Source organism: Athene cunicularia, assembly GCF_003259725.1.
Source record: "Athene cunicularia isolate RWA chromosome 1 unlocalized genomic scaffold, athCun1 chr1_part1, whole genome shotgun sequence".
Classification (NCBI taxonomy): Eukaryota; Metazoa; Chordata; class Aves; order Strigiformes; family Strigidae; genus Athene; species Athene cunicularia.
In genome coordinates, this window is record NW_020799091.1 from 9,626,811 (window position 1) to 9,652,603 (window position 25,793).

Here is a 25,793-nt window from a genome sequence, read left to right on the forward strand (position 1 = left end):
CCCCCCCCCCCCCCCCCCTTGTTTTGTACGTTCATCATGTACTTCTCCCTCCTACCCAAATGGGTTTTATTTTTCAAATCGCTTTGGATTTCCTCCCACCTTGAAAGATCCCCTTTAACATGACATTGTTCCCCGCTGCAGGGATGTGCTTTTCCCCTTTCCAGCCCTGCACCAAGAAGCTGGAGCAGGGTGTTTTAGCTGGCATACGTTTTGCCCTTTGCGTGCTCCCCCGTAGGGCAGAGGGGCAGACTCTCCCTGGGGAGCAAGGAGCAATATACAGTAAAAAGCAGTTGTAAGACGTAAGGAGGCTGCCATAAGGATGCAGTTCATAAAAGCAAACTGTCATCTATAAGCCGTGCATAGACAGAGCTTTTGCAAATCGTCACCTACACTCACACCTCACGCACAGGCCCATATGTGCGTAGAGGGCCCATGGGTGATACACTGAACTGCCCACACCATGCTGAGTAGTTTGTGTCTGTTGCAAACAAGTAGGCTTAAAAAACGTCTTATCTTCTACTGAATGGTGGATAATATCGTATTGCTACAGAGACTGTTGTCCCTAGCAGTCTCAAATATTTTCCACTGTGTTTAAGGCAACTGCCTGTGAACTTTGGTTCATCATGTTAGAAACACTGTGTGTCAAACCGAGGTTGGCTCTAATAAGCAATTTATATAATATCCTGGAAACCATCTGTAAGACAAATAGAATTAGGTCACATATCCCAGCTGACACCTAGGAGATGAAAATGTTAGCTACAGTGGTAATGGCTGAGTTTGAATATTATATGTCGGTCATTTTTTGTCTGCCCTTTTGTTTCATCATCTAGTACAGTTATTTTTATACAGTGAAGCTGTTATGTTTACTGATAGTATTATAAAACAGAAAGGGGGCACAGTGTAGCAATAAACAGGATAAAGTTATACTAAGGTGTAAGTATATATACTGTATATACTATACTATATATAATGAGGCCAAATAGCTTTCCTCAGAAGAGTGTAGTGCACTGGATGTAAAGAACATGCGTTAAATATTAGGACTGCTTTCACAATGACTTAATGTTTCCACTTTTTTTCAGATATCTGGTTATTCATTAGTTATCCAGGCGAGAGACAGCGGCACCCCTCCTTTGTCTTCATCTGTGACGGTCAATGTGGACATTTCTGATGTGAACGATAATAGCCCTGTATTTACTCCAGCTAACTATACAGCTGTAATTCAAGTAAGTTTATCCTGCACATCAAAAACTTTTCTGACTTTAAAAATACAAAAGCATTTGGTTTCAGTTAAGTAGCTTTTGATGATTTATCTGCAAAATACGTATCAAGTGATCTTATTTAAAGGAAAGTATAAATATGTCTTTCAAAGTCTTTGGTAATTTTCTGTTTGCTGAGGCTCCTTAACCTCAGCCATCTGTCACACATTTTACTGTTCACCCCTGTTGCACCAGGTACTCTGGCCACAAAAAGTCTGAGCTGGGATAAATTAACACTTCTTTACACCTTGCTCAGGGTGCAAGTCTTAATGGTTAGTCAGCCCTGATCAGACATAGGATCAGGCAGAGCTCATCAATCCCTGGAGGTGTGGTGGGTACCTCCATCTCTGCTACCAGTCCATGGGGTGTAAGCAGTGTCAAATAAATGTTGCTTGTGAAATGCTGTCATAGACAAAGATCATTCAGTTGAATATTCTTGATAGCAAAACGTGCTATTTTATGATTGTGTATGTATTAATCCTTTTCTTTATACACTGTATATATGTGTAAAGGAAAATAAACCGGTGGGCACAAGCATTTTGCAGCTGATAGTGACAGACAAAGACTCTTTTCACAATGGCCCCCCTTTTACCTTCACCATCCTCACTGGCAACGAAGAGGAGGAGTTTACACTGGACCCTCATGGCGTCTTGAGATCTGCAGTCATCTTCAAGCACATGGTTGCAACTGAATATGTGCTCTGCGTGCAGGTATGGCTTGATTTTTTGCATCTTCACAGGAACAAAAACCCTCATAGTGGTAGGTCATCTGTACATTGCCTGTATGGGTTGGTTTTAATTGACTGTATGCTATGAGTAAATACCATACATTCCAGTTTACAAGTACACAATAAGGTATATTTCCTTTGATGTCCTTAAACCTAATTTCATATAAATATGAATAGGTAGCCATCCACCGTTCCAATTTTCTCCGCATGAAATGGATTTTCTGAGCAGTGGCCGTTATGATTTAAGATTTTCATCTTTTTTTTTTTCTGTAGCTAAGCGAGGAAAATAAGCAAAAATGCATTATATACGTATAAATACACCGCAGAACAAGTGACAGCAAAATATTGTTCTAGGAAGGAAAACCACTTCTGCTTTTAAGTCATAAATTTAAGCATAAAGTTTTGGAAGCCTACCAAGAATTCACGAAATCACATTTCCAAGGTCAACTTAGCTTTTAAAGAATGTGAAAATAAGACATGCAGTAGAAGTCCAGCTCAAACTTAGCTTTAGAGTAATTCTTGAGGAACTTTGTAACCAGGGTAATTTTGATTACAAAAAACTGTAAATTCAAAAGTAGTTTGTTCACATTTCGCAAGCGTGCCAGAGAAATTGTATTAGGGTTCAGTAAATATGCAAGTCTAGGTAATGAACACCTCTTCATTGAAATGGGACAAAGTCTGAAATGCAAGCTTCCTCCATTTGCTATGTGGGGCTTGAATTCTCTAAATACAGCCTGTCTGCTCCTTTACAAGCACATTTAATGCTGTTCATAGCAGTAATATCCTCAGTTAGTTACAATTTTTAAAATATAAGCTCTGATGCTAAATAACACTTCAAATCAAAGTAAAGTTTTACAAGTTTGCCATCTAATATTCCTAAAACCTATTTTTTTGAGCCTTGCGGGAAAATAAAAAAACCTCACCTTTCATTCTTACCATGCCTTCATCCTGAAATATTTTGTTTTCAGGGAAATTTGTTAGCCAAAGCTCCAATATAGCCAAACTTCGACATGAGAATTAAATTTAAGCATCATCCTCTAGCTATATAGATCCAAGTATGTCATATAAATGAAGTATTAGACAGACCACAATGTCTGATATGCACCAACATGTGCAGAAAACCATCCTCTTGGATTGGGGAGGCCTAATTCCTCCCAGTATTATTTTCTTCAGGGTTTTCTGCAGTGAAAACATTTTATAGATTTCTGTGGCATATAAACCATAGAACTGTTTCTTACCATTCATATGTGGCAGAGTGCTGCTTCTCCTTTCCATCGTCACGGTCCTCCTCTGTTAGGTTTATTGAAAAGTAATGTTAAAATTGAAAGTAGAATGGGTTGTAATCTCTGTGCATGTATCTGTGTACACATATACATAATTTTCTTTTTTTTTAAAAAATACTCCACCCAGCCCTTTTAAGAGTGAGGACGAATGAATTTTAGAGTGTCTTAAAGTTATTACTATTTTCCTAGTAATGTCCATATTATTATTGCTATCCTGTCTTTTTTTTTTTTTTCTTTAACTTGTAAATTTTCCGCCCCGTGTCCAAGTGCAAAGATCTTTGACTGTGTGCTACATCTCTGCCCAGAGGTAGTTTAGTCTTCCATTCTTCTCTGGAGCAAATAAATGTGTGGAGCAGTATATCTTAATAGTGACTTCAATGAAACTTTTTTCTTAGTGCAGGAAAGGACACTGATTCAAGTTTGCACACCTTTCTGTCAAAATGGCCTTGGGTTTTTTGTCATACTTGCTCTTTTACTCTCTATAAAAAAGTGCAAATGATGCTATCATATGTGCTCTGGGTCATACAGTCATCTGTCCAAGTGTAGTGCTGCTCTCATATTTTATTGTTAGTAACAGCAAAAGCACCCTATTTCATTTTTGGAGGGTGATAAATTTTACTCATTTCAAGCATGTTTCTTGATTGCTTCAGGTAAAATAATACAGAGCTCTGTAGCAAAACTCTGAACTTCCTCACACCCACACAAACTAAGCAGGGTCTGAAACACTTTGGAGCACACCAAGCAGTGCAGAAACTGTTGCTGGTATTTCACTGGGCTTCAGTCTCTTTTCCAGGGTAGAAGTGAGCCCAAATTCCATTCGGTGCAGAATATACCACATTCAAATGGTTCTGTGAAGAGGACAAGTGATAGCTGTGGGATCCTGGGAACATTTCAGTTTGAGTAATGAGACATTCTGCTGACACATTTCTCTGCAATCCACTTACATGAGATATCTGTGCTTCCCTAAAGAGTTTGTAAGTTCCACTGCTAGAAATGGCTGAGACGTTTCTTTACACATATATGTTGCAAATGCATTTGGGAAGTTCTTTTGAGAGGTCTTCAGAATTACCGATGCTGTCAAAATATATAGAACAAGAAGTTATGGTTGTTGGCTGTGTAGTTTATTTTGAGTTTTATTTTTTATTTTTTCTAAATTACATTAGGCAAAGGACTCTGGGAAGCCTCAGCAGGTTTCCCACACCTACGTTCAGGTGAGGGTTATTGAAGAGAGCATTCACAAACCGACTGCCATCCCACTGGAGATTTTCATTGTCACCATGGAAGATGATTTTCCTGGGGGAGTCATTGGCAAAATTCATGCCACAGATCAGGATGTGTATGATGTCCTCACATACACACTAAAATCAGAGCAGAAAAGTTTGTTCAAGGTCAACAGCCATGATGGGAAGATCATTGCCCTTGGAGGGCTCGATAACGGCAAATATGTCCTGAATGTCTCTGTCAGTGATGGCCGGTTCCAAGTACCCATCGATGTTGTGGTGCACGTTGAGCAATTGCTACAAGAAATGCTGCAGAACACAGTCACCATCCGTTTTGAGAATGTTTCCCCGGAAGACTTTGTGGGCCTTCACATGCACGGGTTCAGGCGTACCTTGCGAAATGCTGTGCTCTCCCAAAAACAAGACAGCCTACACATCATCAGTATTCAGCCAGTGGCAGGCAGCAATCAGCTTGACATGCTGTTTGCAGTTCAGATGCACAACAGTGGTTTCTATAAGCCTGCCTATTTGATTCAGAAGCTTACCAATGCAAGGAGACACTTGGAAAATGTGATTCGTATTTCTGCTATCTTGGAGAAGAATTGCTCTGGACTGGATTGTCAGGAACAACACTGTGAGCAAAGTCTATCTATTGATTCACATTCCCTGATGACCTATAGCACGGCACGAATTAGTTTTGTGTGCCCCCGCTTCTACAGGAATGTGCGCTGCATGTGCAATGGTGAGTAGCGCTCCCTCTTTCCCTCCCATCTTTACACATTATGCGATAGGATCGGTTTTATTCCTCTGATGCAGATTAGAAGGGGCATTTCAATTCAGTCCGTTAAAGCATGACTGGCTGATGTATTGTGGGAATTGATTTCTCATGCTTGGGAAGAATTGTTCGTGTTTACTGATGTAAATGGAAGTTGATGAACTTTGGCCTTTTACGACAAAGGCCATTTTCCTGGAGGCTCCCTAATCGGAGCCATCAGCCAGCTTCCAGGGGAGGGGAAGGAAGGGGAGAGGAGGCAGAGGGATGTAGCTTCCCGCCCCCTTGGTGCCACCACTGGAATAAACCTGGAGTGTGACTGTAGCAGAACAGCCCGGTCTGCAGTGATGCACCAGCAGTCCCCACGGAGAAGCGCCTCTGACCTAAGCAGTGCAGATGGAAGGGCCTTTTCCCGTCCCATTTTTGAAGAGAGGCATGGCAACCAGTGAAGTATTTTATTACCTGCAGGGAAGCACTATGCCTGACCTTTAATGCTACAGTAGGTGACAGGGTGGGGTTCTGGGTGGATTTCAGGTTGTTCCCTGTTTTGGCAGATTTCATATGGGCACATGTGACAAATAGACTTGAGAGCCAGTATTCCTTATGATTCTGCACTTGGAGTATAAAACCTCAGGCAGTTATAATAATAGTTCTGTTTCTTTTGTTTGCCAAGCTATTTGCTCCTCATTCCACTTCATTTAAGAGTGGAGAAAAAAGCTGCTGTAAAATCAATACATCTAAGTCTCCTTCATCTTAAGCACACATGCACACATACACACAGAGCAGTTACAAGCATTCAGCAGCCATGTCTCTCCGTAACCAACCTTTGTTTCTGCAGCAGTCAGCAGGACTTTGTGTCCTACTATCGACTTTAGTGGGGAAGAAAATAGGCATAAATTGCATGAAACTTAACCAGAAATCATTGTCTCCCGTGGCACGTGAATAATAATGCCATAGAACTTCAGCTCTGTGAAAATAGCAGAATTCTGTATCTGAGGTGTTTTCATGTATATTCAAGAGCAGACTATCTGGTCAATTTTTAAGTGATAGCATTATGAGTTTCAAACAGACGTATCCATTGTAACAATAGTTGGTGCTTTGTTACACATGAAAGGCTCTGAAATAAAGGATTTTCACAGGTTTGAAAGGGACAATGCCACAGTATCCTCCAGAGGAATCCAGGAGTCAGTGCAGGAGCACTGTCTGCAAAACACTTTTATGTTCTCTAAGTCATAGCTTTGTCTCATTTTTGTACCAAGAAATCACAAATCCTCATCTCCATGGGGATAGCAATAGCCTTCAGTGTCAGAAAAAGGTTTCCTAGCAGCCAAAATTTTCACTGTTTGTGATTTCTTTTCACTACTTATTAAAGTCAATAATGATCTGTTATTCCCTTCAAATACTAAGTGGATCTGCCTCATAATCCCTTAGTTTAAATTTAAAAAAAAAATAAATAAAAAAGAACTTTGCAACGCAGTACAGTTCTGATCCAGCAGCTCTCTCCCTTTTCTTCTCTGCACAGCAAGTTTCCACCAGAAGCACAAAAGTTCAGCTGGGACAGCAATTTCTAAATTTTTCTATCATGTACCACTCAATCCTCAAAATGTATGGCAGGGTGCTGGACAGACAGTGCGGTTCTGCAGACCATCTGTAGTCCCTGGCCTCTGGACCATTTATCACGCCCTCCAAGACTGCTACATGGGAACAGTTGCAACAGGCAGCTTATTCTGGTCCAGCTGGAAAGCTGGATGGGTTCCCACAGCTCCTGTGCAAGCCACTATGTGCTGATTTCCCATGGGTGATCCACTTGGGGTGGGGTTGTCCACCATCCAGCCTGTAACAAGTGTCCAGAGCTGCTGAGTTCAGTGTAGCCACCAGAGGGGTGAAAGCCTCGGTGCCTATTACTTGCACAGAAATAAGAGATCTTGGTGGGAAGTAAAAAAAATCCATACATTGCCCTTCTCCACATTAGTTAATGCTACAGCCTCTTCTAGCGTTCATAATTAAAGGAGCCACAGGAAATGTCTTGGTATTTAGATAAATACACAGACACACAGTGTTTTATCGCATAGGAGGTAACACAGACTTCTGAGAGTATATTAATTAGAGAATGTATTTATAGTTTTGCTTTCATGAAGGCTAAAGACTAGGTCCACTAAAGAATTAGAAAAATGCAAATAATTCTTTGATCAGTAGTTCCTGTACATTCACATAAATGCAGCAAGTCAGGAAAAAGCACAAAATACTGGAATAAATTTCTTTTGGCTTGTTTAACAAGACAACATTAGCAAGGTATTACCAGTATAATAAAAGTATTATACTTCTTTTGTTACTAGGATAGTTTCATCATCCAGTCCAGTAAATATTAATAATTTGAATTATGGCAAAGACGTTAAAATATTGCATATGTTTCCAGAGATCTGATTCAATTATGACCCAGAAAGCTTGAGTTTGAACTAATTCACTCGTTCTTGAAATATATATCATACTTGGAGTGTTTTTCCCACTGGCAGATGTCACAGATATGCACAATTTATGCATGCCAGCTGTGCATAACTTACCTAGATTACCTTTGTGAGCAAACAGAGTTATCTAACATGAAAATGCAGCGAGACTCTAAAGCAGGCAGTGAGTGAACTTTGGAGATTCAGCAGCTCTGCTCTGGAAGAGTAAGTCTGAAGGTTCAGGTGCATCAATCTAAGCCTTTAAAGTCAATAAAATTGAAGAGTTTTCCTATAACAGACCGTCTCCATAGGTTTCTGGCTCATCTGCTTGTATTTCTGTGAAAAATATTGTAACAAACTGGGGTTTGTTTCAGTGTGGCTGTAGGGGCTATGCAGTTGCCAGTCTCCCATCACATGACGTGAGGTATGCAAACATCTGTCAGTGCTTGTGGGAAATAAAGATAGGAGGACTAGAATAAATATATTTGTGTAAAAGAGTTCTCATGACATTCTCATTTTTCAAAAGCAAAAATCTATTCCGTATTTTTATTTTTTTACGATGCAAAGTAATTCTTTTGTGTTGAGACAAAGATGCAGGGAAGAATCAGGTTTTGTTGGGACTACTTTGCTACAGTTGTTCTGCATTATAATCATACAAAAGTGGGGTTATATTAATATGTTTATGGGAGAGGGCTGGATTGAAATTATCTTGACAAATGTGGGTATATATCTACATCTAAGCTGGTCACTCCAGGCCCCATTTGCAGACAGTGGAAAGAATGAGGTATTTTTAATGATGTGATACATCTCTCCCTAGATGTCTAAAATCAGTCAGATGAATCATGCCCTAAAGTTAGATGAGATGAATTCCATTTCAAGTGTTTAATACGGTTCTGGCTTAATAGTTTGAAAGAATTTTTCTAATAGACCCAGAAGTGTTCAGCAAAAGTGCAGACACATCCACGTTATTTAATCAAGCGAATAGCAGTCTTGGACCACTTTGTCGTGAAACCAGGCAATTCAGACTTTATGGAGCCACTTCTAGCATTTTGTGAATGTTCTGACAGAAGGAAATCATAGACTGTGATATCTGCTATTAATATAAGATCTAATCTTCAGAGGTGGTTTGTGTCCTCAGCTCCACAGGGCACGCACTGGCTCTTAAACAGTCCTGGGTGTTTTGCAGGATTGGGCATCAGGAACCCAATTCCTATGTGTACAACACTGCTTTTACCATTTTCAAGAAGTACACATGTACAGATGAGCCTTGAGCTGTCCTGGCAAGGTGGTCAGGAAGACTGAAGAAGAAGGTGTCCTGTCTGTGCTTGGGAACAAAGAACTGCAGATAATTTTGACAGGTTTGATTTGGCTGTAGTCCTCTTAACATTGCACTTGTGTAAGGAGAGATGTTTCTCCCTGTGAATATTCCCCATTTAAGGCCCTTGTTGAGAATGCGCGATCTGGTATAAAACATGGGAGAGCTGAAGCGTGAAGTGGGGGCACGGCAGTAGAATCGGGATTGCTATCTGTCACTTAAGGGGTCTTAAGCTGTGATCAAGGATTGGTGGAATTGGTCAGATGTCTCAGTTCTTCTAAAACTGGAGAGTATCTGATTCACTAGGACATACTGTGTGACACAGTGTTTTCCAGGGGCACTTGAGATAACTGAAACCCATGGCTGACTTGTGCAGAAACAAGTTTGCAGCATCCGTGCTGATACATGCACAGTAATCATTATGTACAATACCCAGTCACCATGCTCCAAAAATAAAAACAAATTTCAGCTCATGAGTTGATGATCTTCCCTCCCCACTAAACTAATTATTAGATTGTTTAAAAGTAGCAGTTTGGACTTTGCTTTACATGCTTTCTGGGATTCTGGCCTTCAGGAGTCACCTTTCAAGCTTTCTTCTGCAAGTGAGAGAAACAGATTCTTTTTTTTTAATACTCATACAAATTCAGGGGAATGGGCTTACAGAAAAACAACAAATATCACGAGGCTCAAGATAGAAATTGATGAAGCACTCTATATTCAAAATATATTGACATTCCTGGAAGTGATTCTTCTTCGGAGGGACGGGAATTAAATAAATGTCTCATTTTGCCGTGGACGACTGTTTTCTTCCTCAGTATACCAGAAGGAAGATTGTGATACTTTTAACTTCTTTTAGAGAATTAAACTGCAGATGATCTGTCAAAATCAAGTGGGTCTATTCCACCTTTTCCTGCCATGCACTGGTTGATGCTAGCTCATGTGTCTCTGTGATACCTTGTAGAGAACAGCTTTATTAATGCTAATGAGAGTTTCAAGGGAATGCCGTGGATTGTCTGGACTTGCCTACAGAAAAAAAAAAAAAAAGATCAATTCAAATCTATATTTCTTGAATCTCTTACTGGATGGTAAATAGACTGCTCTTTGGAGTGGAAATGCAATATTAGAATAATTTTATTTCAAGTCAGGCTGTAAATCTTTGATGTGGACAATGTAACCTTGAACAATTTCACAATTTTGCTCCTCATAGTTGTGAAATCAGCCTGAAAATGCATGTTAGCTAGGGCAATGCAATAGTGCAGATTTGTAGCTTATGTGCTTATAACCATACAGGCAGACATAAAGCATTTCGTCTCCCAAGTCTGAATATTTTAAAAATTTTGTGACAACTATGAAATCTTGCTACAGAATGAATAAGTTGATTTGCTTGTAGTTTACCAGAAGATCTATCTTTGGCCTGCCAGGATAAGCAGCTCTTTAGTGTATCTCCACAGTTGTACTAAATATGTTAGATCCTTTCCATATATTTTTTGACTGTGGAAAGATTACTCTAAAGTACAAATCAGTGTTTGAATCAGCTAAAAAAAAAAACCTGTCAGAGATGGATAACAAATTAAGCCATTGCTTTATTGCTTCATGTCAAAGATACAGTCATAGGTTAGGGGATGTGAAAATTTGCAGAGCCACATTTGGAAACCTCAGTGCCCCTTACTGCTGCACGCTGACGAGCTGTGGGGCTTTTGTCCAAATGACTTGTCTGTCAGCTACACAGACGCTCACTTGAATTACAGCCTCGCAAAAGGTTTAAGTGTGTTCAGAGAAGAGATACACTCTGCGTACAGCAGAATGCTGTGTATTTGTCACATAAGAATGAATTAAAATAGCTAAAAGAAACAACTAGAAAATACAAGGCAGCTTATAGAATATTTAACCACCTGTTATAATTTCAGAAATAATTGTTACTTGCCATTGAATTCCAAAGAATGAGTTTTTTCCTAAAAAAAAAAAAAAACAAAACAAAACTATAAAAAGGCATCATATTCTCTGTTAAATTCTACAGACCTTACATTTAAATAGAACATAGTTCTGCAGTGCAGAACCCTATTAAATGGCATTTGTTTCTTGATTCTGTAAGACATAAAGTGTGACTATATTGCAGCTGTTGCTCCTGTTAATGTTACCTACTGAAGTGATTAATAAAGATTACCATGCATCATTTTCTAACAGTGCTACAGGCAGTACTGTAAATCGTTTACTGCATAGACCTCTCAAACAAATGTTTGACAAAGAAAGGGAGGATGTTAAAGATTAAATTGACTGTGCTGTACATCAAGCAAGACATTTACAGTCATTGCCGTATTTGTAGTCAACCCATGTCCACTTTGAAACCTACAGCAGTAATTTTTCTTTTTCCAGAAAATACTTAAGAGTGCCAGGTAATTTCAGCTATGCTTACTATGAGCCCTGCTTTGGCTGTACTAAAGTGTGAGAGCAATAAGATTCTTTCTTTTATTACTTTTGGAGATATACTCTATGACAGGTTGATTTCTTCCTTTATAAATTGTAAATAAAATACACATGCTCAAAAAATAAAATAGTTTTTGAATATGATAAGGGTCCTGCAATAAACAAGAACTGCCAATATTCAGAAAGTGATGAGTAGGAAGGTGCTGGCTTTTTATTGTTAAAATTATCACCTGCATGTATTAAGTAAATGAATTTCATAAGCAGAACAAGAGGTGCCTGTCCATTCCCAGCAACCGGCTTTCACTCTGTTGAAGCTCTGGCTGCAAATCGATGGAAGCAAAGGCAGGAGTGCCTTTTTTCCTGCACTTACAGGCTACTTTTATAGCACCCACACGCAGATGTCCAAGGGGAGAAGCTGAGCCTGCATCTACCAAGTTCCCTACTGCAACCAAGAAAAGGCTGACTGCTGTGGAAGTTGTATAGTCCTGAGAATTCGTATATTAAGCAGCAATAGTTGTATCATGGTTCGCATTATTGTAGACAGCGTTTGCACATTTTTTAAGATTAGGGCAATCAGAACAGTTTTATTTAGACACTTTAGAAGTTTTATCCAAACCCCGTGGAATGTGAAAAGTTCTTTTGACATTGACAGGCTTTAAAGTAAGCCCTTGACATGCTCTGCTTGATACATGTTAAGAATTTAGGAGGTTTTGAAGAACCTTAATGAATTATGTCACACAAGTATTTTAAACAAATTTAAAACTCAGTAGTCATCTGTCCCTTTGGATTACTTCCCTTATGAAGTTAGTAGTAGTTCTGAATTCACCTACTCTTGGGCAAGATTAGATTTCATACTAATAAAAGACTTTTAGGAAAGAGTTGACTATAGAATTCAGAATAATTTTATCCAAATTATACTGTTCCCCAATTACAAAAGGACACGGATGTTTTTCCCAATTTATAATTATAAATTGGGACTGGCTATTTAGAATATTAACCTGCTTCTTTCTTCAATTAGGTAATGTCAAGAAATAGTCAACTTATTTTTGAAATTTATTCATACTGAGTTCTTAGTGATCAGAGCAAGTAATGCACGGTTTTGGGTATTTTTTTTTCTGAACATATACAGTTCCAGAGGCAGCTTGTGTAGTCACAACCAGAAGAAAGAAGGATAGGTTTTGGCAGTCTGGGCAAGGTACACAATAGGATGTGCAATCTCAGAAATGTCAAGAGGAACATGGGGACAGGACAGGTTTGCCTATGCTGTACGATCAGGCTGTCAGCATGTCCTGTGCAGTATGAGGATGAAAAATCCAGCTCTGTAGCCCAGGAATGGCTTCTTACTTTTTCTCCTAGGGAACGCTACCTTCATAAATTTACTTCTCGTGGATGTGCTGGGACAAAAGGAGTGCATAGCTTTGAGTCTTTTTTTTTTTTTTTTTTTTTCCCTCGTATCTTTAAATCCCCTGTGCAGGAGGCTTTCTGAGAAAATGAATGGCTTGAGAGTCACAACACCAATTATAAACCAGTTACTGTTCATAATAGTTGGTTTTTATAATACAATGCCATGGGGTTTAGGGCAGCCTTTGAAGAACTGTAACAGTTTTGTTACATACTTGTTCAAAGGACGTCTCTTCTGTGAAGGTTTTATGTTTTTATTATTATTATTATTAAGCCATTCTTTGCTTGTACCGAAGTGTGAGATCAATAATTGTCTTTCATTACTCTTGTATTGCTGCAGATCATGTGTATCCCTGACAGTGTTTTAACTTGTTGCAGGAGGACTCTGCCCAGGGTCTAACGATCCCTGTCTGGAGAAGCCATGTCCAGGAGACATGCAGTGTGTGGGGTATGAAGCTAACCGGAGACCGTTCATCTGCCAGTGCCCACCAGGAAAGCTTGGCGAATGTTCAGGTGCATGTCACAGTGGTAAAGGGAGATCTACTTGAACAACAAAGTGATGCCATTCTCATTTTTTTTAGGTAGAGGTACAACTGAAGTCAACAGAAAGTGTACTGCTTAACCCTTCTCAGCACTGGCACTTGGTGTATCTGTTTATAAACCCTGTAAAATACTTCTTTTTTCCTAGCTATGGGGCTGTATGAAGACTATGATCCAGTTTCCGTTGGGAAATTCCCACCGACGTGATTGATTCCCAGATCAGTAAAACAGGCTGCTAAGAAAACAGGACTTTTTCCTAGAGACTGTTATGCCAGATGTTTTCCTGCCATGGGCAAAGCTTTATAAATTAACTCTTCTGCTTACTATTTAGATTACTGAAATTCCAGTCTTTATTAATGAAAACACTACACCATCCCAAAAGAAAGTTTGAGGACATTTGTTAGTTCTCTGCAGCTGTGTTCCCTGGGATGTAAAGAGCCAGATAGAAAGACAGTGAAGTAGAGCTTTTAGCTGACTAGTGAATCCAGGGCTGCATGACAGAGGATGTGTGCTATCTCTCTGATGAAAATACAGCAGATACTGTACTGTATTTACTATGGTCCTGGCCAGTGGTTGAGGGGACCTCAAGGGTTTTGCTGGCCTGATGTACAAGCATGGTTGTATTTAACTCTTCTCATTACCAGTGAGGCGAGATAGGTTCCTCCAGGGGTATATAACCTTAAAAATGCTGAATACTTGTAGAAAACTTTATTTTTTGTAAGTATGGAAATTTCTCCATTCCCTGAAAAAATAATTTTTAAAAAAATACGTTTTTGTAGTAGGTGCCAGCTTTTTTCCCCCCAAAGTTGTTGTTTATTTATTTCTTCCTAGACATTCTTATTAGCTCTATAAATTCTTTAATTAACTTGACAGTTGAGGAATTATTTCATGTGTCGCTAACAAAACATGTGTCTTTTCAAAATGGTTATTTCAGGCCACACTTCCCTTAGCTTTGCTGGGAATAGCTACATTAAATACCGGGTTTCTGAAAATAGCAAGAAAGAGGAATTCAAGTTGGCTCTCCGTCTGCGAACCTTGCAAAGCAATGGAATTATAATGTACACCAGAGCAAATCCCTGTATAATTCTGAAGGTAATTAAAATAACTTATCTTTTCCACAGTTGTTTTTCTTGATTATATGTTTTCTGTTGGCTCTTGATTTGGGGAATGCTGTTCTCATTTCAGCTGTAGATTGAGAAGATGAAATCTGATCTGTTTCATGCTAACAGGGAAAAACAACGATTGTGACAATGGCAGCAGCAACGATCAAAAAAGCATCTTGTTAGTGGTACTTTACTTGGAAAATGCTCCATTGGGTGCTGTTCAGTATAAGAACATTATGTGTGTCTCCATACAGGAGCCAGTCTGCTCAAGATGTAAGATTTGGCCATTTATATGACCATATAGTCAAAATGATGCATGCTGAAATAGCTGTTCTTCCCCTGTGTCTATGCCTGTGGTTAGAGGATATGCCCTCACTGCTGTTTCCAGAAACCAACTGCTTAGAATATGTCTCCTACTAAATGTGAAGATTTCTGCACTCTGTGAATTAAGATTGTTGAGAGGTATGGGGTAGCTGGAGGTTGGTATCACAGTCTTTAATTGATAAACTCTCCATGCATTTTTGTTCCTTGTTGGGTTTCTATGGAATGGCAAATATCTGCTGGATGAAAAGGGAGTCCTAGGCTCATCCAAGAGCCTGCATGTATAGTATTTCTGCTAGAGCCTCTAAGGTACAAAATGAAGACATTGACTTTTGTAACTCAGCCATGTCCTATAATTCAGCAGTGGGAGAAATGGCACGGAGCCTTTTGTGCCTGTATTTGCAATCTTTAGAGTTCTTTTGGCTGAATGCTTAGGTAATGTTAAAATGACTAGATGAGTTATTAATGGACAACAAATAATTTTATAGCAGTTAGACTGAAATATTTCATGAACAGGAGTACTGTCTTTCATTCACTGGGGACTCTCATCATTGCTCAGATTTGTACAAGCCAATTACGCTCTGTTTTGAGACATGGAGAAATGCAGAGTTTGATCTTTTCAGTATACATTTTTGTTCAAAAAAACAAAACAAAACTGCAGGCTTGAAGACCTTCTTTGACGTCTTCATCATGGTTGCTCTTATATCGGTCGGGAATGTTTGCAATTCTGTAGTTTTGAAAAATGCTTGGAAAGAAACAAATGATCCTGGTGGAAGGTGTCACTTGAAAGCAGTAGGTGATGATACAGAGGCAGACTGAAATGGAGTTAGAATGACGATAGAAGAATTTATTTTGTTAGAGTTTAGCGTATAAAACTATTATGATTAAAGAGTACAGCAGGTCGGATCATAGGCAACTGAGCAGAAATCTCCAGTTGAAGCTGTGAAATTTTGCCATCAAAAAAGAAAAAAATCATGCTACTAAAAAAGATAGCTCCTCATTGCAGTCACCTGGGTTGAGTTTTTAGTTGTGGGGTAGGAATTATGTGTTTTCAGTCACCACTTCACACAGTCACCTAACCATTTTGCTTGGAAAGATTCTGGGAGAAAAAAAAGTAATACTTGAAGGAGCAGCAACAAGAGCTGTGGCTACTCTGCTCTGATCTCATAGGTCAACCTCCAAGTCATGCTCTGTTTTGCTTCCTAGCTCTAAGAAAGGATTACCAGCTCTGAACCCATCTCATGAGGCACTTAGTAGAGAGCTTCAGATGCAGCTGCCACCTCACGTGTCCAATGAGTGAGGTCCAGGGTTGTGGACGCAGCAAAGGCAAAGGCTCCACTTTCTCCCGTGCATTGATCAGGAAAGAACACAGGGAATTCCCTTCCCAGAGCCTCATGCTTCGCTTTTAGGTAGGGCAGAATTTGCAGTTGCAGTGAGTACATCATTTTCCCAGGTCTGGCCCTTGGCTTCTATAAACATAGGGTTTAAAGTAAAGTAAAGCATTACATACAGCATGTTTTTTTTAAGAAAAGGCATCACTTAAAAGATCAGGAATTCCTAGAGTGTTGCTTGTGAAGGTCATTTACCAAACATGACTGAAGTCTCACAAAAGTGCTATATGGCAGACGAAGGGCATTATCCTCAAGGGATGTAGCCATAACAGGTCTCTTCAGGGATGGCAGCTAACTCATGAACTGTACTTTGGAGATCCCTAACTCAGATGTTTTCAAGCAAGTTACACTTAGATTTTCTAAGCATATGTTTTTTTTCAATTTGTAAACCAGAGGTAAGGCTTTTTTTTTTTTTTTTTTTTTTTTAAACCAGGTATGTGTGTTGTGAGATAGGGAGACAATCAGAAATGAGGCCATTAAGTAGATTAATTAGAGGTCTATAAATGTGAAGTTGTTATCATTTGAGCATTGCTTTCAATTAAATTAAACATAAGGAGAAGCTTTCCAAATAGAGGATAAAGAATGGGATCCTGTGCTCTTTTGAGCACTCTGGCATCACTCCAGCAAAGCACTTAATCACTTGCTTTAACTTCCTGTATTTGAAGGCAATTGGAACTACTCACATACCTTAATTTTAAGCAGGTACTTAAGTATCTGCCGGATTAGCACCAGAGAGCCCAGCACCAACACCGAGCACTAAACAAAGGCAGAGGTGGAAGAAGTTTAGACCCACCACATAGTACAAGCCCACAGGAGAACGAACAGAAACCACCACCACTGTTGGGGCATATAGTGGCATCGATTGTTTTTAAGCAACGCTACCCCACTGCAGTCTATTTAAAACTTAATGCTGCAATATGGTTTTCAGTGTTTTAAATGACCAGTTTAAATTTTGGAGCTCATACATTTGTGATAACTCCAGGGATGGAAATATTTCATAATCATAACAAGGTGTCCTTCTTGGATGAATAATCAATTCCAGAGAGAAAACTGCTTGTCTACTACTTTTCTGAAAGCCTACCAGCTACACTGTGTTGATACAATATAATAAAGGTGTTATTTATTCAGCTGTTTCAAATAAAGCAACTCATCCATCGATTTTGAAAGGTTGGCCATTTTTTTCATTGTGTGCTCTTGCTTTTAAGACAATTGGGGCAAAATGAGATGCAGGTCAATGTCATTTATTTTTTTTCCTTTGAAAAGTTTATGTGTACCAAAACCGTTTCCTTTTTCCTGCATAGAATCTTATGTAGCACCTTTTTCCTATGTAGGAAAAGTATGATTTAACAATTTAAATTATTATGAGACCATTACAGAGAATTCCATAGTTTTATTTTTTCCAAAGAATATAATAGAGATTCAACTTGTTTTGTGAAATTTAAAGGATACATAGGTAAAGACTTTCCCATCATGCCAGAAATACAGCTGTTAAATGGTAAAAGGCAAGCACATGTTCTTCCATCCAGGCAGTTAATGTGAAACTTCAGTTGAGTGTATTTTATACATTACTGCTGCATGGCTTATGCTGGATAAGTCTGAAGTTTGGATATGATCCCAGTTATGGCTGGAGTTGAAACAAGTAATATTTTAATTAAATATACCGTTTTACACAAACGAACCTGAAATGTAATTCAGCTAACGAAATATTTCCCCAGATAGATTAGTAGGCAGCATGCTGTATCCATGGTGTGTGACTGCAGATGGACTGTGTGAGCCTGAGGTGGTCTCAGAAGAACCATTTGATCATTTTATTACCTATGTTGATACACAAATATGGATGTTAGCCAAACATCTTAGCCAGGCTAATATTCTAATATAATTTGCAATATGTGTTTGGCTCCATTTTGCTCATTGAATGGAACTGTTGAAATGTAAAAGATTGCATCAGATTTTGGAGCCTTGTGTGTTCTTTATACTTCTCTACAGGTGAGGAATTTTGTGTCTTTAAGAGCATACATGCTTAACGATGCATTAATCTCACTGTTCTAGTACTTAGAGATACTATAACTAAACCCAGAAAGCTTGTGGAAGCTTGGTGGGAATTGTCTGCCCAGCTAAGAGGAAGCATTGTCTCTCCGCTTTCATCTTGATGCAGAGGGTCTCTGCTGGCATCATAGGCTGCTTTAGCGAGAGGTTGCAGAGTTTGCTTCTCTGATGCGGAATGGAGTAAGTCAAGCTCTCTGCTGTGTTACATCACATAGATGGAGGAAAAAAAGCAGTGCCATACATTCAGTCCTGAGAAAAGAGGCTGATGCTCCCAGTCCTCAACCAGAGCAGTCATCCCACTGAGGGTATTGTCTGGATAACTGCTGAGCCTGGACAACAGCATTGGCCATTCATTGGACTTCCATACTATTTGCTTAAATGTACCACATTTAGCAAGAAACTGACTTGAAGTTCATCTTTTCTTGGTACCAAGGTCCAGGCTATAATCAAAGAGCCCCCTCTGAGGATTGAACAGTGTCCCTGACATTACAGTTGTTACGAGGAAACATGGGAACACCAGGGATTAATCGCTGAATCAAAGGTCCGTGGTTGAATTCTACTTACTTGGGAGTGGAGACGCTGTTTTGTCCTGTTGAGTGGAGGACCCTTCTCCCTGCCCAGCCAGCCTAGCTGCTCAGTAGGCAGCACAGGAGCCCCTTGCACCCCCTGCTCCTGACAGGCTGTTCCTGCTCTTCCTCCTCCTTCTAGAGGCATGGGGCCAGTAGAGGACAAATACAACCTCCCTGTCCCACTACAACAAGGCCTGTGACCATCTGATTAATGAAAATATTTTTATGGTCCCATTGCTAGGGGTATCTGGGCATGTCACAGTCTTTAATGTATATATCCATAAAGCGGTGGTGTGAGGTAGGGAAATGACGTTATTCCTCTTTTACTGATGGAGACCTGAAACTAATGACTTGCTTGAGATCCCAGAGGAAGAGTCTTGCAGAGTGTAGATTCCCATGCATATCTATCATATCTTAGGCTAGTATTGTAAGCATCAAACCATCCTTTCCATCTTTCACACTAGCCTAAGGTAGAGATTACTGGTGTTTTTTTAATGAAAGGAAGGGAACATAGCCTTTCAGACAATATATATTTACTGTGTATGTCAAATCATCTGCTGGTAATAAGAAATAAAAGTGGATGAGGAAGATGTATAAAACATATTTTAATGGCAAATCTTCTAGATCATCATTTCCCGTATACAAATGGTGTAATATTTATCCCAGGTGCTCATATGTGGTGCTGTATTTATAAAGATAATTGGAAAAGCATGTTCTGTAAGGGTAATAGACATGCAGGCAGTAGGTCCTTCAGGGTATAAGTAGTCTTAGGGGAGGTATATGTATATTGTACACAATCAGTAGAAGAGTTTCCATAGGAAAAAGCCTTTTGAATAAGAAACAAGTTAACTGCTTATCCGATGATGGCTTTTTTTCAAAGTGTAATATGTTGGCATGTATTTTTCTGTTTGATTTGCATTCCTGTTGAGCCAGACCACACTTTCTGAACAGCGCCTTCAAGGTTTGTGGACTATTTTGTTGCACAGGGAGAAAAGAAACTATTGCTCTGTCTCTGGAGAGAAACCAGCTCGGTTTATCAGGGCATCTTGTTTACAGAGATTCCTCCTGAGCAGATGCTTTAATAGGCCCAGTTTCAATCTACGGAAATAGTTTATAGCTGAGTTTTGAGTCCTGTAAGAGAAGATTTTTTTAATGAAAAATGATCCAGGCTTACTTTTCTATACAACCATTAGCCTTTTATGATTGAGCTGTAGGAGTACCAAGCAACATCCATCCCTCAAGCATGTTTTATTACAATCATAGATCTCATTTCTTCTCAGTTTCATTACATCGTACAGTTCAAGGACTTCAAAATAGCCTTCTGTCCATAGCAGGGGCTAATTCTTGCTTTTCTGGCTCCTTCTACGTGTGTAACTCTCTAACATCCTTCATGCCAGGCAGAGTAAGTAGGTAGCTGGCATTTATAGGGAGCTTGTCATGTGCTTCGCATCTCTGTGTCCATTCCATCCAAGCAATTGCAGAGTAGTGGAGTGGTGTGGTTTATACCCCGATTGCCCAGTGTGACTTGGCTTGAGGTTACAGCCTGGTTCACATTTCACTGGTCAAGAGACTGAGGTCTGGAAAGGAGAAGAAAGTCCAAAGATCATCAGAACTCAAGATTTTAGCCTTAGCTTTTCTCCAGGCAGTTTTGTAAACCTTTAATGACAGTAAAATTCTGATAATGACATGACAACACAGTATTCTCCTTTTGATTAATATATCCCATTTACCTTCAAGCCACTTCAGAGAGCCTAGCAGAGTTTGAGCACCAGTTCAGACACATGCTAAGGGATGTCTCTAGCTAACACAGTTTTAAATGACTATTCATGCCAGAAACAGCCAGAAATGTCCAAAGACAGATAGACACAGTGCAGCATCCTCACATCTGCATTAGTCATGTCAGTTTAGCAGGCCACCAAAGCTCGGGGGGGTTCTTGCATTGACAGCTATGGCAACTCTGCTCTTCTGGAAGAGAGCAGTTAGGGTTGTGTTATGGATAAACCAGTGAGAGTATAATGTATGCTGCAGGGAACGGTGAAAAAGGACACAGCACCTGAACTTTTCAGGGGGATAAATAATGGGACAGAACTGTCTTGAGATGAGGTTTTCAGAAATAAATACTTCCTAGAGCATGACATAAAGGTAAAATAATTGCAGGAGTTTTCAGAGAGCTTGAATCCAATTAATGTGTCATAAGAAATTATTTCCAGCGTTGTCAGCCATTTTAAACTTATCTGCCATCTGTTAAAGAAACCTAAACTCTTTGCGTAAACTGCTAATCAGGAAAGCAGCACTTCATACCTATTCCCTCACTCTGCACTTTGTCTATCCCAGCAGGCTGGTACAGATTTTCCTTTGTGAGGACTTCAGATAGGTGAGAGGCAGAAGGGAGAGTGAGAAATCCTAACAATTCCTCTAAAGTCATGAACCCAGCATAAATATTAGGAAAGGAAGAAAACTAAGAGACATACTCTGTCATCTACGAGGTATGCGCAGAACAAGTGATACAGCATCCTTAGAAAATAGCTGACGTTTGGGCAACCAGAATCTTAGTGCTGTCCTCAGAAGAACTAAACTTGTGATGCTTGGGGACAAATCTACACCTTGCTGAGATACTCCAAAAGGTTACGGAGGCACAGGATGTGTGCATGAGCAGATGACCTAACATCCCCCCACTGAAAGCCGTGGCCGCTGACGTTGCCTCTCTCAAACAGGCAAGGGTGGCCCTTGCCCTGAGGGACTGTCCTTTTGGTTGCATCAGCCACCAGGAGCAGGATCGCAGCACATGGGCACATGACGGGACTTGCTCAGAGAGACACGACTGCTTAGCAGCAGAGCCAAGAGCAGAAAGTGGGTCCTCCAGTCCATCCCCTGTTCAGTGAGGCATACCATTACCCCAGTCCTTGCTTGTATTCTGCATCTATATTTTTTTCTTATTTTCATTTTGCCTACGGTAACTGGCTTTGGGTAAATTCTAAGTAGGGTGATATTTGTCACCATATATTTTTTGCTGATGACAAAGGCACAGCTTTTTGCTGTTCTAGTGTCATGCAGGAGAACAGCTTTAACACTGTATAAAGACTGTCTAGAAGTCCTCTCTGTTTCCAGATTCCCTGTGAGAGTGTGTTGTGAGACAGCTGAGTGTCTGAACCTGAAGTACTTTGATTTCTGTTTTCCCCCTGCAGATTGTCGATGGCAAACTGTGGTTCCAGCTGGACTGCGGAAGTGGCCCGGGAATCCTGGGAATTTCTGGCAGGGCCGTTAATGATGGAAGCTGGCATTCGGTCTTCCTGGAGCTGAATCGCAATTTCACAAGCTTGTCCCTGGACGACAGCTACGTGGAGCGCCGCAAAGCCCCCCTCTATTTCCAGAGCCTCAGCACAGATAGCTCCGTCTACTTCGGCGCCCAGGTCCAAGTGGACAACGTCCGCAGCCTGACTGACAAGAGAACCACGCAGGTCTTGAGCGGCTTTCAGGGCTGCCTGGATTCAGTTGTCCTAAATAACAATGAACTGCCGCTCCAAAACAAGCGCAGCAGCTTTGCAGAAGTGGTTGGCCTGACCGAATTAAAGCTTGGCTGCGTCCTCTACCCCGATGCCTGCGAGAGGCATCCCTGCCAGAACGGCGGCACCTGTACCAGCGTGCCATCTGGTGGTAAATATTTTGCATTACTTTATGGGTTTCCCCCTCCCCGTTTTCCTCTATAATTTATTGCCAGAGATGGTTTTATGCAGCAACATGCTTGAAAAAATCTCATGAACTCTATAAAACTCTGATAGGTATTGCAAATTGTGTAAAAGCTGTTTGCTCTCTATATAACGGTGGAATGGTGCCCCTTCTCATTGCATTAGTGTTCCAGGAGGAAATTGATTTATTGGCTGTTAAGATAATCCCATTTCTATAGAAAGCAACAGAATTACAATTACTGTAATGCTCAGCTGGATTTTGCAGGATCCATTTACAGCATCGAAGGCTGTACACAAAGATGGTTATTTCAAATGTCCGTTGTAGATGCAATGGCACTGTTGTCTTTCTCTGTTTCTGAAGCTGTCACATATAATTACTGAGCTGTCCACAAACACCTTGGTCCTTTTGTGAGTAAGTAATTTGATTACATATCTGCATGGAAAAATAGGGAGTCCATACCATTCTAACCCCCTCCTGCCCAGAAGTGTATTTTACAGCTTCCTCGGAGGCCTGAGTGCTTCAAGGTCTAAGTAATATTATCCAAAGTTTATAGGGCATTGATTTAAACTGTGCTCATGCTGGAGTTTCCTATCCAGTGGTTATATGGTGGCTTATGTTATTTGGAGCCCATGACTTACTACCCAGTAATGTAGTGCACAAGTTACCAGACCATGGGAACAGTCAGCATCTTAGTGGGGAAAAAAGCAAATGACATACATCTAGGTCTTTTCTTCTAGGACTGTTCTCTCATTGCAGTGTAGCTTTCCCTTCCAGTTCCACATACTGTATTAGCAGGCAGCATCACTCACCTTTTATGGCAGACTAAAACTTCCTCTGAAAAAGAGGATGCTCAACAGAGAGGTCTTCTGCAAGTTCAGAGCTTTCCATCCACTTACTGTCAGTGGATTCCATATGGTTATGGTTCCTTAAGGAAGTTCCCACTAAACTCTTTTTTTATGGAGCATTTAACCACTGTCCCAGGGCTTTCTGCTTTAATGTGTCCATGCAGTTCCCTTGCACCCATAATTATTATTTCTAGTTTTCATTGTTTTAAGCCTTGTTTCGTATTTCCTTTCTGACCCCCATTCCCCACATAGATTTTTCTAAACTTCAGGAACTTCCTAAACTTGAGAACAGTTTATTTTTCAAGGCTGAAATCTGGTGAGATCTGAGCAAAACTGACTATCAGACAGAAGTTTCTTGTTTGGATAACCCTGCTCTTACAGGGTAAGCCCTGACAATGTGGATTTCCTGATGCTGAGCTATCTCAGCTATCATCTCCTCTGGATCCTTGGCTTTGATTCAGCCACCTCTTCTGCCACGCCAGGGCAAATGTTGCATCAGGGATGCTGTCAGCTTTTCTGTCAGTGGAAGGAGGTGGAGGGACATTTGGGAGGAGAGAAGCACAACACTGCAAAGCCAGAATGTGATGTGCAGCACGAGGATAAATATTGCTGCTTGTGTGTGTCATTAAGGGTCTTTACCAAGCGAAGGAAAGCAAAGGAGTGCTGCACAACAAGGGCAAAAGAAAATCTTTGGCAGAAGAATGCTGCAGTCACTGAGAGAATTGCTAAGCAAGATTATTTAAATCCCTAGGAAATGCAGCTGTAATATGTACATGAACATAACATGGCTTTGATTCAGACTCCATACTTAATAAATGAGGTTAACCATTCACCTGGCATCCTAGGAAGCATGAGAACAACTCCTTCTATTGATTTTATTTGAGTCCATTTACAGTATTGCGCAGCAATCTCGTGATGAGTAAATTGAAACCTTTCTAATGAAACGCTTTGCAGTAATTCTTTTTTTCCCAGCATCATGCACATGCCAATTCAAACTGAGGGGAGACTGGGGTGGGGGAAAAACAGGCAGCGCTGAAGATTGGACCCATTTTATAACTGGAATGGCACTCACTGTTTTCATGTCTACATAATTCGCTGCTAGAAAGCAGTCATGGAACTGATTTAACTTGCCTGCGTTCCTGCCTCGGTGAGGGGGCACGTGCCCTGCAGGGATGTTTTGGCTGCCTGCCGTTAAAAAATCTGTTTGCTGTTTTTACTGCCTCAGCAGTGTATGTAAATAAAGGATTGTTATAAAGCCATAATTCCAGCGCAATGGGCCCTGACTGTACGTCAGTGGTTGTGCAGCCCAGCCCACAGGGAGAAGGCATGGGCATTTTTGTTTCCACAAGGCAAAGCAATTCTGCTGTTAGTGTCCTCCATATGCATAAAGGCCACGTAATTAAATTCCATAGAGCAGCGAGCCCAACAGCATTGCAAATGCTAGTTGCGGAGCCATAAATTGCGGCCTGCATTTAAGAATCAGCAGCCATTGTATTCACTGGCATAGATGTTAGCAGCTGACTTTCATTTAAAATAGAAAAAAAAAAGTAGTAGCTCTTCGTTTTTTATCTTAAGAAAGAAAATAGCAGCTTTTTTCTTTTTTAGGGGGGGAAACATTCAAAAATATACAGTGCAAAGGTCCTTTTCCCAATCCCAGGGCATTCAGTAGCATCAGGATCTCTTGACTAATGTTTTCCATGATATTATCCTCCTATTAAAGTTTGTGGAGAGTGATGTTCTTCTTCCTAAACAGACAATATTTGGCATAAGGATAGGATTTGTTTTAATAAATAAATCCTCTAATTTGAATTTTATGGAGCAGATTTCATATACTGTTAACATCCTTTTCCTTACAGAAACCCTACTGTGCTTTACAAGAAAATTAAGAGAAAGAAAAAGAAAGCTCAGATTTATAGCTAACTTTAAAGGAAAACAGTCAAGCAAAGGTTACCCACCATTATAATATGAAAAGAGGTGCTGGCTACGTGCCAGAAATCAAAGGGGCCATGGCTAATTTACATATAATTTGCATAAATTGATCATCTAAAACATAACCCTCCATAATAGTATTCCTGTTGTGAGATCTTCCTTTCAATAGAAATGCCTACTGCCCTGTTCACCATTAATAAAAATCTGCCTCTGATGATCTTCCATTCCACTCTGCAGTTACGGGAATAGGGTGATATTACAGCCCTGCTTGGGGAAATGCTAAAGCAATGCTTTCTATGCACTAGGAGTGAGTCCACGCTGCTGCTGTTAGGGTCTGTAGGGGCAAATTCACAGGTATGCAAAAGGTATTGCCCCAAAAGGAGAGTTGGCACAGGGCTAGTTCACCTGTGCTGGCTCTTTCTGTCTGACCTCTCTGCATATTGGAACAGGAGGAAAAAGCAGGGATCTTAGCCTGCAGGATAAAGCATAGATAGCTCAGATGTTCTGAGACATCACTGAA

At 40.2% G+C, this 25,793-nt stretch overlaps 1 protein-coding gene across 12 annotated transcripts in view; it reads left to right on the forward strand.

The window, feature by feature from the left end:
• Nucleotides 1–25,793, forward strand: part of FAT3 (FAT atypical cadherin 3) — a 409,192-nt gene that overhangs the window by 363,492 nt on the left and 19,907 nt on the right. For all 12 annotated transcript variants that reach the window (XM_026843787.1, XM_026842179.1, XM_026845464.1 and 9 more), the window contains 6 exons: nt 1,080–1,223; nt 1,769–1,966; nt 4,430–5,228; nt 13,221–13,355; nt 14,317–14,474; nt 21,998–22,466. In XM_026843787.1, the coding sequence (XP_026699588.1) occupies nt 1,080–1,223; nt 1,769–1,966; nt 4,430–5,228; nt 13,221–13,355; nt 14,317–14,474; nt 21,998–22,466 (1,903 nt within the window). The remainder of the gene's footprint in view (nt 1–1,079; nt 1,224–1,768; nt 1,967–4,429; nt 5,229–13,220; nt 13,356–14,316; nt 14,475–21,997; nt 22,467–25,793) is intronic.